At 40.2% G+C, this 12,390-nt stretch overlaps 2 protein-coding genes across 2 annotated transcripts in view; both read right to left on the bottom strand.

Annotated features, from left to right (window-relative positions):
- The window catches only part of LOC139644890 (protein bicaudal C homolog 1-like), a 58,059-nt gene extending 55,384 nt beyond the window's left edge, over positions 1-2,675 (bottom strand). Inside the window, exon 1 of the mRNA XM_071520422.1 lies at positions 2,483-2,675. Coding sequence (XP_071376523.1) covers positions 2,483-2,675 — 193 coding nt within the window. The remainder of the gene's footprint in view (positions 1-2,482) is intronic.
- A 3,486-nt stretch (positions 2,676-6,161) lies between these two features.
- Positions 6,162-9,210, bottom strand: LOC139644875 (ubiquitin-conjugating enzyme E2 D4-like). The gene is made up of 7 exons (XM_071520404.1): positions 9,055-9,210; positions 8,454-8,517; positions 8,213-8,244; positions 7,749-7,826; positions 7,483-7,588; positions 6,625-6,718; positions 6,162-6,526 (listed from the first exon to the last, which is right to left on the bottom strand). The coding sequence occupies exons 1-7, from the start codon at positions 9,076-9,078 to the stop codon at positions 6,481-6,483; spliced, it is 444 nt and encodes a 147-aa protein (XP_071376505.1). The 5' UTR covers positions 9,079-9,210; the 3' UTR covers positions 6,162-6,480.
- Between the last annotated feature and the right edge of the window lie 3,180 nt (positions 9,211-12,390).

The following is a 12,390-nucleotide window of genomic DNA, read 5'->3' as shown; positions in this document are numbered from 1 at the left end:
ACTGGAGTTCCCATAAAATGATTTCACTATGGGCCAAACTCTGGCCTGCAGAACATGCACGTCAAAATCTACGTCTAATCCAATCAAAACACGGCCAGATGTTATACAGCTATGACGCCAACTGATGGAGACCAATAAGAGCATTCATAAATATTTGGATGTATTTGGATGTACAGCTATGGCTAGAGAACCAAAGATGAGAATCACATCGTTTATAACACCAGTAAGTTGAAAGCAGGGTGAAAGAAATCCAGACTGTGACTTTTGGTAGTCATTAGTGAATTATGCACACAAATACAGATGTTAGGACCGTGTTGGGACTGTCTCTAAATGATACACCGGCCGCACAGGATGCAATCAAGACACATCCTGGAATCTTCTTGAAGGCTAGAGGTCAAAGGTCGCAGCCGTTTCACAGTTGAGATTGTGTGGTCTCTCACCCCGAGCATAACACTGACCAGAGACACCAGGACACAGTGGAACACAGCGGCAATTTCTATTCCACACTCCAGCTGAAATGTCAACATGAGCGATGTCAGCCATGATGTCATGAAGCAACAATCAGGAAACATGATGTTTAAGAGACGGGAGACCAAACTAACAAACCGTTGGGCAGACCTAGCCAGAATGCAAAGACACAGTAAACTGGATAGGTTATAAACACACACACACATACAGGCGTGCGCACATATACACCGACGCTCAGGCACACCGAGTGACGTGGCGCATGGTATGTCCGGGAGACTTGGTTTTAGGGCCGGTCTCTGGTTAAGTTGTTTTCCTGGAAGAGGCAGGGATGACATGGAGCTTTGAGGAATGTACCGAGCAGCGAGGCAGCAGTGGGCCCACAACCAGGACGTGCTCAGGGGGAACTACGTTTGTGCGTGTGTGTGTGTGTGTGTGTGTGTGTGTGACACAAAGGATAAAGTAACTCTAAAACCAGCTGCTTGCTGAAGATTTCTCTAAAAGGAAACACCTCGACCAAATTGAAATCACAACTTTGCTAGTAAATTTGACGGCCGAACTCTGGTGAAGTAGTCACTGATGAGTAAAGCACACCTCTGTGAAAAACCTTGTGAGCAAGCTACAGTCATATTAATGTAACGTCATTCCAATCAACAAAGCAGAAACAGTGGAACATTCGATACCCTGCTTGTTTTCATTATATCCTCATGACAGACGGATAATGTTCCTCCTCGGCCCTGTTTGGCAGCTTCTCCAGCTGATGGCGACGCGCTGTCGTCTTGTGGAATTGATATAGAATCCAGCCCACTTACATAACGCAACAAGCTTTCACACTCTTGTGTTTTGAAATATCTGATAAATGACCTCAACCTCTGAGGTTCAAGGGACCTCTCAATGGAGACTGCCTAGGCTCTCTCTTCACAAGCCTGACAGTGACATCACTCCTCAACTGTTCACTGTCACTAGCGGATCATGAGAGAGGAGATAAGTGGGTGAATCACTTTTATCGCCACCTCAAAACAAAACATACAGTAACAGCGTTTGGATAAAAGGACACGTCACACAGAAACGGTCAACATGATTGTGTACAACAGATGAGTGACTTGGGTTTTTTGATTAAAAGGACTCTACCATATTTAGTCTGAGGGCATCAATGATATGATAGCCATGAAAATGAAAGACTTTCTTAAGATTTTCCTTTTGTTACCAGTGTACCAACTGTATCATTCTTTCAGGTCAAAATGTCACTGACCACCAACTGCTTTACACTTCTTTTTCCATGACGTTTTTTCTTTTCTTCTTTAGGTCAGCCAAAGTTTTTAGACTGAACTTGTGACACCAGCGCAGTTGCTTCTGTATGCAGACTGCCTTCAAGTGAGAAGACTATATATTTAGGGTCAATTATCCAATTTCAGGATGGTCTAAAACTCAAGGCACACAAAGGAAGTTTGGGTAGCGACTTCTTTTGGCCGAAACATGCTACTACCTCCCTGACCACAGCACATCGGGCATGCTGATGGTTGCTGACTCTCCTGTCTTTGACCTCCTCAAGCCTCTATTCAAACTTGAGTTTTAGGCAACAACATATACTAGCCTAGGCCCATCAACTCGACTCTTCACTGTGGTCATCATATCATTTTCTGCAGCCCGGATATGACAGGCTAGCACTAATTGGAATCACAAAGGCTAATTGACTCGTCTTAATTGGCTTAATTGATTCAGATCCGGGTCATGCTCATGACCCGTGCTAACCAGGAGTCTTAGAAAAATGTAAATTACTCAAAGTTAACGGTTTCAAAGTGTAATTTAACAGCTCCAAGTTAAACAAAGGACCGTCAAAGTACCGCTAAGTGGTGCAGATTCTGGGAAAACACGGACGGGCTACAAAATTGTTTCGAGAGTTGGGATGAAACGTGGAAAGAATGGAAGTTGAAAAAAACAACACTATTTCCTATTGTTTGTTAACCGGTGAATTAATTTACAGCAGTTGCTCTGATATTTTTTGGTACTTTTTTACCTAATAACATGACTTCCAACTTCTTGCGGTCCACCCGAAACCTCTCCTCTGTCCACTCCGGGTCTGGCAGCGGATGAGGTCCGCTCAAATCCTCCTCGGATCCTGGGACAGGAGAGTCGGTGCTGCGCTCGCTGTTGGAGCCCTGGTCCGACTGCTGCAAGTATCCGCTTAAAGTGTCGCACTGGGCAGCCATTGCGCTGCGCAGCAACGTCTCCAGTGGCCACCGCGTTTTACTTAAAGTAATGTTGAGCTTAAGCAAAGTGTTGCACTTCTAACTTTTATTCCGTCACTTCGCAGTGTTGTTCGAGCTCATTGCAGCGCAGTTGAGACCTTCCTCTGCAGTTTCTTCAAGCCCCTCCGTTTTCCCCCATTAAGCAGACTTCTAAAAATAGGCAGGACTGGTCTCACTATAGGTTCTCTGCTGAGTCCTCGGAGCGCCGCACAGAAAGTAAGCATACCAACCAACTCCTCAGGAAAGTTTCACGTGTCATCCTGCAAAAAAGCGGGACTCCTCCCAAACAAAGTTTTTTGAGCATCTACCTCCCCCTGTGTTTCTGAGAAGGCTACCAAACTTTTATACTTTTGAGAAATTCAATTTGTGTGTTTGAGTAGGACTTCTGGAGTGTCCTACACTTTCACTCCTTCACGAAAAATATATAGTAGTTTCATAGGATACTATACAAATAGAAAACCATAAAAATACCATAGGTAACCTAGGTGAAAAATTATGCCACATCAAATCTCATGGTAATACCATAAGACATAAAAAAAAATATACCATAAAGTATGATAAGGTCACTATAAACTCACTACGAGTAGCCTACCACAGAGACACTTCAAGTCCTTAGGAATATGCATATTATAGGGTTTTTCGTTTGAGTTGGCAGTTAGTTTGTAGTAATGCCCCATGTAACCAATTTATTGGTTTACTGAGCAAACACTACGCATCCTGAGGGTGTGTAATGGGAAGCAATACAGGAAAGGGAAACCAAAACAAATATGCACAAGCACACAAAAGAAAATGAAAAGTTAAATGGATACAAGTTAAAATCACACAAAGAAGGATGTGTTCAATAGGCTATAGTCTTTATAGCATTATAGTGATACCATAGGAGATTTAAAAAAAAAAAAATAGCTAAGAGGTATGGTCATTATAAACTCACTGCTGAGTAGACTACCACAAACACACTATAAGTAGGATATAGGAGTATTATTTTGGGTCCTAGGTCTATTCACACACTATGGCCCTGAAATGATCTATGACAGCTTACTAGGATTAATGGCCTATAATTTAATGCAGGAGGCTGGCAAATGTTATATTAGCAGGGTTTAATGTGTGGTGAGTTGAATTTCAGTTGCCAGCCTTGCCAGATTTTAGATGACCCCCCTTAGACTGACTTTGACACTAACAAGAAATAATATCCTTGAGGATCATTTTTCATAGTATCACAGAAGAGCTTTCACTGTGTGTGGCCTGTGTGTGTTACAGTAATTCAGAAAGAAAACTGTCTCCTTTCTTGCATGTTGGGCCCCAGCAGTTCTGAATCTGGGGTTAGGGGTGGGAACTGCCATGTACCTCACAACTTGATTTTTAATTCTTACACATTTGATTGTATGAATGTATGAGAATGTCCTGTGTACTGTAAGTGCATACTCTGCTAACAACTGAGGTCTGCTTTGATGTCTGAGCTCTTCACCTAAGCTTGAAGTGATCAGTCAAACCAAAATAGGACTTTCTCAACTTGCACAGGCAAACTAGTCTATTTAAAAGACTTCAATCAAATGCCACATGTTGCAGACCTAAGTGTGGTGTTTTCCTCAGTGGGCAAGCCTAGGATAACCTCTAGGATCTTCACAGCATATTCATGTTTTGCATCATTTGACCCCAGTATTCAATCAAACATGAAGCGTAAACATTCTAGATGAGTGCAGGTAGGTTGAGAGCTTAAAGGAGTAGTTCACCCAAAAATGAAAATTCTATCATCATCTACTCACCCTCATGCCAGTTGAAACACAGGTGAAGTTTGTCCATATAACACACAGGGAAGATGCCAGCACAACTCCATAGCAGCCTTCTCCAAAACAACTGAAGTCAGTGGGGACCAGTTCTTCAGAGTTCCAAAAAGACCTACAGTATATTTACACCATAATTTAGTGCAAATCTTAACTACAGCTGATTGATTTGCAACAAATAATGGTGTATAGGTCTTTCTATTCACAGTGTGATTGTTTGGCTGTTTTTGTTTTGGAACAGGTCCCCATTGACTTCAGTTGTTTTGGAGAAGGCTGCTACGAAGTTGTGCTGGCAACATCCCTGTGTGTTATATGGACTAACAAATTTCACCTGTGTTTCATTTGGCATGAGGGTGAGTAGATGATGATAGAATTTTCATTTTTGGGTGAACTATTCCTTTAATGCACCAGAGTGTAAAAAACAGTCCTTTCATCTCTGCCATTGTAACTTTAGTTTGTTATATAACCCTGCATAAGCCCCACCAAATGCCAAACACCACAGGCCTAATGGTTAGACTGACAGTCCCATAACGGAAAGGTCACAGGTTTTATATCTGTATCAGCCACCTGAGAAAGACACTGAACTCCTGCCTGCTCACTCATTGTAAGCAATGCTGTTCAGCTAAATGCCTGAAATTACTTTCAATTTAAAACAAGAAAGACCTTGTTTTTCTGGTCGGTTATCAGGGTTGCAAAGCTGTTACTGAGAGCCTGTATTCATTAAATGTCTAATAGGAGCAGGGCAGGTACTGATGCTGATCCAGGATATCTGGTCAAGCCACATCACCTTATCACTGCCAGCCAGACTATGTTAGTACTCATATACTTCAAATGAGATCACCTGGTGGAACATTTTCATTTTTTTTAGCATAAACACCTCCACAAGACATCAGCTGCTCTATGAACCAACCAACTGCATGGCAACCAGGACTCCAGCTGGTGATGATGGGTAAGTTAATGTCACAAAACAGTTATTCTCCATTTCATTGCTAAAGCCAGACAATCAGAACTGGACCTGAATTATATGAAAAAAAAAAACCCAAACATGAATATGAAGTTGTTCTGAATAGAAAACAGCTGTGTAAAGGCTCAAGCTGTAAAAAGTAAACAGCACCACCTAGTGGTCATGTGAATAACGCAGGAGAGGCAGCCTCTGGTTTGTTGATTCCTACAAAGGAAAATGCAGGAGAGTAAAGTGTCATCTCATGATGTCAGGAACCCAGAGCTTTACCATTTAACATTTACATTTTAGTCATGACACTCTTATCCAGAGCAACTTGCAAGAGGTTAGCAGGGGTTCAGGGTTTGCTCAAGGACACTGCAATACATGGCTGTTGCTGACATCAAACCTGAGACCTTCTGGTTACAGGACAGTCTCTCAAACTCGCAATCACCAGTTAAATACTTTTATGGTCTGAAAAAATATGGCCGAAGCACTGAAAATTCTATCTGTGTATGTGCTTGACTTCTAATGATAATCTCCTCTCCTGACTATGCCTTCTGGGTTGATACATGGAAATTAGGTTAAATCAAATACATATACTGCATGAATATCAAATGTACTTCCAGAGCCGAGAACATAGTTCTTCACTTCAGTTCACCTAGGTGTAGTGCCAGTGTAGAAAACAGAAGAAATTGCTCGGAAAGATTTTTGATTCACTTTTTTAATGCAAAATGATAAAAATAGATTCTGTATAGTTTTATACTATACAATATAAATCTCTAAAAGGAAAAAAAAGGAAAAAAAATTGCAGGCCATCTCAATAATAATAATAATAATAATATTAATAACAATAATGCCAAAAAAGGAGAAAAATAAATTCAAGAATAAAAACAATTAAGTCAAGTCTGGGTAGAGAAAGTGCTTCCAGTGTAAAAACACCTTGTCTAGAACCAGTGTGGATGAGGAGTTGCAACAGTACTGCAGTATTTTGGAGGCGTCCAGCAATGCGTTTAAACCATTGTTGCTAAAACTTCACAGTCCTTCACATTGCATACTTTTGAGTCCATTCTCTGGCTGTTTTGTTGTACCTGTAGAGGGAAAAAAATAAATCAGAATGTGGTTTTAAAGAGTAGTTCACTGATTTAACATTACCCTAATGTCAAAAATCTTATGCTTTCATACTCACTTTTGTTTGTCTGATTTATAGATGTGTGCAATGTCTGGGACCAGAGGGTCATCTGGATTTGGGTCACATAGCAAAGAGCATATGGATAATAAAACTGGAAAAAAAAAAGACCAACAATCAGCATAATATTTTAGATATACATACACAGTGATAAAATGACATTAAACTTGCAATGAAATGAAAAATGTCCTTTTCTTTTGTTAGCTAATTCTCCATATCATAACATACACCTATTTAACAATAAATGCCAAAAAATTACAACATTTTTATTTCTTGTATTGTCACATCAAAATCTGATTTTCTTCCTTGAAAATGGCACATTTTTAGTGGTTACTTCAGTTACCAGTAGCTGTACATAAAAATCCCAACCAAGAATACCATCACAGACTTTTTAACAATCCCCCTCCGCCCCTCCCATCATATAAAACCTGCAGTTTCACAACTTTCAAACTTTCACACAAGTGGCAACATGGTGCAGTGATTCATTGTTGGGTGTTCAACCCTGAAAATCCTGTTTCCTTTGTCTAAGACACTGTGGTTGTGTCCCAGTGGCTGGAATTAATTCATGTTGGAGAATCTGGAATTTGTGATAGCCCAAGATTATGCGCAAAGGTTTTTACTTCACTGCCTCTCTCTTTCTCTGTTTGTTATGGTCCAAACCACCCACTTTTGAACAGTCCCTCCCTGTGTTATGTGCCCCAACATCCTGTTTCAACCGGAAATACCAATTACAGAAGCAAAACACCATCAAAATGCAGCTTCCTTGTGACTTTAAATTAAAGCTTGGGGACAAAGCATATCCAGAGCTGTGGTAATGTTAGTATGTGCTGTACAGGCATAAGTATAGATCTTAATTACCTTTTGATACTGTGAGCGCAGGTGACCACTGTGACCTTAAGATGTCAAGACAGATGCTGCCATTGCTGTTTATGTTCGGGTGATAGATTTTTGTTGTGAAGGCGACCTATGAAAACAACAAACAAAGCAGAAATGGGTAAAAAACGAATATTTAAAGTGATTTTTTTTTTTTTTAAAAAGGTGGTCGTTGTCTCTGTCAAATGGCATATACTTAAGTAACATTGATTTTTCCGGCCAATCATGCTCTGTGACGTAAATCATCTCACCTTCGGTGGTTTAAAGGGGTAGTCGGTGGGGAAGTGGATAGCAAGGAAGAACACTCCTCCATGATATGGGCTGTCGGTCTGAAAGAGGAGGGAAAAGCGTTGTTAAACCAGGCTTGGTATATCCTCACATGATAAAAATATAATGATATTTTGCTGTTGGAGAACACACATTTAAATTATTATTTGCCTTTCATCTGTTTACAGTAGAGGAAATGAGATGAATGGATAATAAACAATCAGCTAGACCATGTATGGGTTAAAATGGTTCATTAAGCATCAAAAAGCATCCAAAACTGGTGGAGTCAGGTGTGCGTACGATGCTATAGGCTTGAGTATGTAACCACTGACACCATTCTATACTTTCCATACAGAACAGAGGGGCTGTACGTCAACATAAAAACACTATTGTCTAAAGATCCAGAAGCAGCTTGGTACAAAAAAAAAAAAATCCAGAAAAGGCTCACCGGTCCCATGATTGTAGCTTGCCAGTGAAACACTGCAAAAAACATAAAGAGACAATCACTGAGAATCTGACTGAAACACACTCCTTGAAAGCATACCTCCAATGACAGTGGCAAATTGGGAAAATGATGTACAGATAAATTATGGGTTAGCCTATTCCTTTTTTGTCATTATTCGACAGTTCACGTTACATGATCAGGCTTATATTTTCATGGGCTCCTTCATTCAGTAGAGCTGACTTACTGTCCTCTCCTACAGGTCCAGCTGAACATTGAGCTGGGGGATCCCTTTGCAGGTCATGTAACTCCTTGAAATGACAAATAAACAACAAAATAAACGGTCAGAGTCTCTGAATTACACATCGTCAAGCACATCGTACAAGGCTTTTTTTGCATAAGATTTGATGGACAATCAAGAGAACATTCCATTTTAACGTTCATGTTATTGCGTATGTCTTAATGAAGAACCGTTGGGCTATAATAATATATTTAGACAGTAAAAACACACATTTTTGTAACTTTATATCGCTCGTCCAAGAAACGATTAGCTAAGGCCTATCTTATGGTAGCTAGCTAACTTAAGTTAACCGGCTACCATTTAAACGTAATGTCATCAGCCTTACTGGAAAGATAAATTGATCTTCTGGCAAAAAATAGCTGTCTGCCAAGTCAGTAAATCATGTACCAAACGTTGTGGATATGTACGATAATCAGCCAAGTTTGGTTAGCAATGTTAGAGAATCCGTTAGCTAATATTAGATGACTGGCAGGCTAGCTGCGCTCCGGTGTTATTTTTTGTCAGACCAACCTTTTCTAAACGTTGAGAAATTAAGGAATACACTTACCTTCTGTATTCTTTTCAACGCCATGACAAACCTCTTGAATTGTGAGAAGCTATGGTGTTAAGTTTGACCGCTGTCAGTCACAACTACGCTTACTTTAAATCGACTCGATGATATTTGTTTTGAGAAATTGGTGATTTCTTTTGTTTCCGCTTTTTGTTCTACGACGAAGCGTAGCGAGGTGCATTCTGGGAGTCAGAGTTTTCAGTCCCAGCGCTTAAAGGGACAGTTCACCAAAATATGTAGGCCAAATCTAAATGGGCATGCAAGCCACCAGATGGCTCTACGGTTCTTGGACCACTCTTTTTATGAATTCAAAAACCAGAACCACACACCAGAAAACGAAGGCTCTAATATGATGCCATACTGTTGTACAGCCTGCTGCTCTACTGGCATTTAGTTACAGACTGAATTAGAGTGTGATTTTGAGGACACAGAGCGTTTGTCTGAACTATTACATACAAATTATCATTATAATGTGGTAAGGGTGCACCTTAACCTCCAGAAAATCATACTGGATACTGTCACTTTCTTTCTTTTCCAAATTATTAAGGCAGTAGTATGACATATTCTCTAATACAGACAGGACTGTTTGAATGTTGAATCTTATGAATAGGCTACATGTCAGATTTACCGACATACAGAGCAGGTAGGCTACACAATTTCACTTTTGCCTCAGTAATAGGCTATTTAGTGCATTGCAATAGGTTTTGGCATCATTTTCTGTAATTCATGTAAAGCTATTTGTATTGTAGTAGTTAAACTAAGAAATTGCCTGTTGAAGACCTTTCCACAGAAATGCTCCAAATAAAGCTAATGAGCCTGAAGTGTGTGTGTGTGTGTGTGTGTGTGTGTGTGTGTGTGTGTGTGTGTGTGTGTGTGCATCTTTCACTGCAAGTCTATCTAACCCTGGTCTGAGATGGTTGGACATGCTCTTCTATTCCCTTCCTTTCATTGCATCTGCAGCAGGAGAGTCACCTCACAGTTTGTGCAGTAGAACGATTTACAGCTGTGATAGTGACATTCTGTTTTATGTATTCCCCTAGAATAAAACTGTGCTGATTGGTGTCTGACCTTTAAGGAATATATACAGTATGTCATCGCCTGCGGGTGCTGGGCTGGTGCACATGAAGCCCACAAGGGTTCGGTGAACTCTAGTTCCCAGAGTCCTCCTTGGTTGAAATGGCCAGACCTGGCTCTGTAAGCTCCACTAATGAGACACTTGATATCTGGCCTCTCTGGTGACTGGTTGTCAAGACTGCATAGTGTAGCAACAGTGAGCTGGGAGCAAAGCCATAAAACGTTGAATAAGTTGGCTAGTCTTTGCTATGAAGAAAGGGTTCTTGCCTTTGAAAAACCACTGGAGCCGTTCCTCTGGGGACAATTAAGGGAGGTCAGGGGTGAAGGAGGGGGCATCATTATGCTTAGCATTAATTGTTGGCGAAGCCCCCTTATTAAAGCTATTTTGACAGAGCATTTTTTTTTACCAAATGGGTATATGTCTGACAGTATTACCCCAAAACTTAACATGGACACACAACTGAGAAATAGAACACAGACAATGCTGGTGTTAAAATATCACCTTTATCACTATTGCTTGCTAATCAAATTGCATAATTTCATATCTGCAAAGCTTTGTGATGATAAGCTCATCCTTGAGATTACAGTAGCACACATAGTTTTGAATCACTATAATAAAATAAATGAACAGAGGCCACACAGAGCAGGGCAGAACATATTATAACACCTCACTTACTTAATTAATCTATCTGACTGGAAATCTTCCAGCAAAGCAGAGTGTAAAAAGTGCTCGTTTAAAAACATTCCATCCCTCTATAAACCTCTCTGAGGCTTATGTTCCAAAAAGGGATCCAGACAAAACGTTTATTTGGATAATTATACTTGTTAAATAAGAACTATTTTGGAACCTTGATTTTCCTTCCTGGCTACCTCCAACATTTAAATTCTTGATAAAAACAAAATGAACAGATGAAAGGAACAAGGGAAAATAATGCAATATAAGATAAGATATGAGTTGTGGACATCAGTTGATATTGGCTCAGTATCTTACACAACTCTAATATCTACTGCTATTTTGCTTAGTAATCTATTATCATTGCAAAGTTGTTACAGTACCGTAGTTCCTTGGTGTGTGTATGATCATACATTATTGAAATGCTGATGGTGCAGCCCAAGGGGAAACTGAATGGACTGAATGTTTGGGTCCACCTTGCAGAGGACAGACACTGTCGCCCTGGCAGAGAAAAGGGGGAGGGGGCACAGAAGACAGATAAACACAGACAGACAGATACAGGGAGAGGGGGCGCATCTGTCATCTTTCACGCCTGGACTGCTGCGTGCCTCCAAGCCACAGATTGCAGCAAAATAAGAGATTTCAGATTTTTTTTTTCTGTCTGTGGCGCTGCTTGAATCATGGCAACAGATAGTTAACAGGCGACTATTCATAACATTTTGTCAGGATAGACAGGCAGCCACTGACTGATACTATTTCACACAAAATAGCTGTAAAACAGAACCAAATTAAGCGCTGCATTTGAGTGAGCTACCTTTACACTGGGGAGAAACTCACTTTCAGCTCCTCTGCATACCAAGAGCTATTCATTTTAATGACATAAATGCTAATCTGGTTTCTTTGGGCTACATCAGTATGATTAAAATTCTGCTAAGGTATTGTGAGAAAAGACCATTACTGGATGATCTCTGAATAATGCAGCATTGTGGCATTGTGTGTCTAATGCTGATTGAGGCAAAAAAAACAAAATGGAGAAAAGTTGTGATAAGATCTGCTTCAAAACATGTTTCACCTTTCCTCCTGATTCTTCATCTATGCATCTACAGAAGGGGTTTGGTCCTTGAATGTCTTAATTAAAATAGTTAATTAGGCATGACCTTTGACCATCACCCAGCCTGAAAGAGAGAGCCGACATTCAGCTCTAATGAACTAGCAGGCAATATCCGCTGTGCCTCAGTATTGATGTTTTTAAGTAGTTTTACTTTATTATTATGTTCATTATCATGTTCTGATTATTACAATCAAAATGGAAAGCCTATTACATCAGTTAAAACATGAAAAAACTTGATTGCAAAGCACAAAGCCAGTGAATTAAAGCACTAAACTATAATGTCATTAAGAAACAATAGCAGGAACTGCTCCACTGAGAGTGAATGAAATGGACTTTGGGTACTTAGAGTAGCCTAAGCGTTATTTCATTGTAGAATCATAGTGCTAGCAGTTTTCAACCACGTACCTGCCCATAACTCTGTTTATCCATCCTGGGTGCTATTACTGTGTCCACAAAGTATCCCATTCATTGTCAA

This window comes from Centroberyx affinis, unplaced genomic scaffold (assembly GCF_046629955.1).
Source record: "Centroberyx affinis isolate AG114_WGS23_722 - 3 ecotype Tasmania unplaced genomic scaffold, CSIRO-AGI_Caff_v1 ptg000801l_1, whole genome shotgun sequence".
NCBI classification, from domain to species: Eukaryota; Metazoa; Chordata; class Actinopteri; order Beryciformes; family Berycidae; genus Centroberyx; species Centroberyx affinis.
The sequence above is the reverse complement of the archived record's forward strand: the minus strand, read 5'-3'. Positions and strand labels throughout refer to the sequence as shown.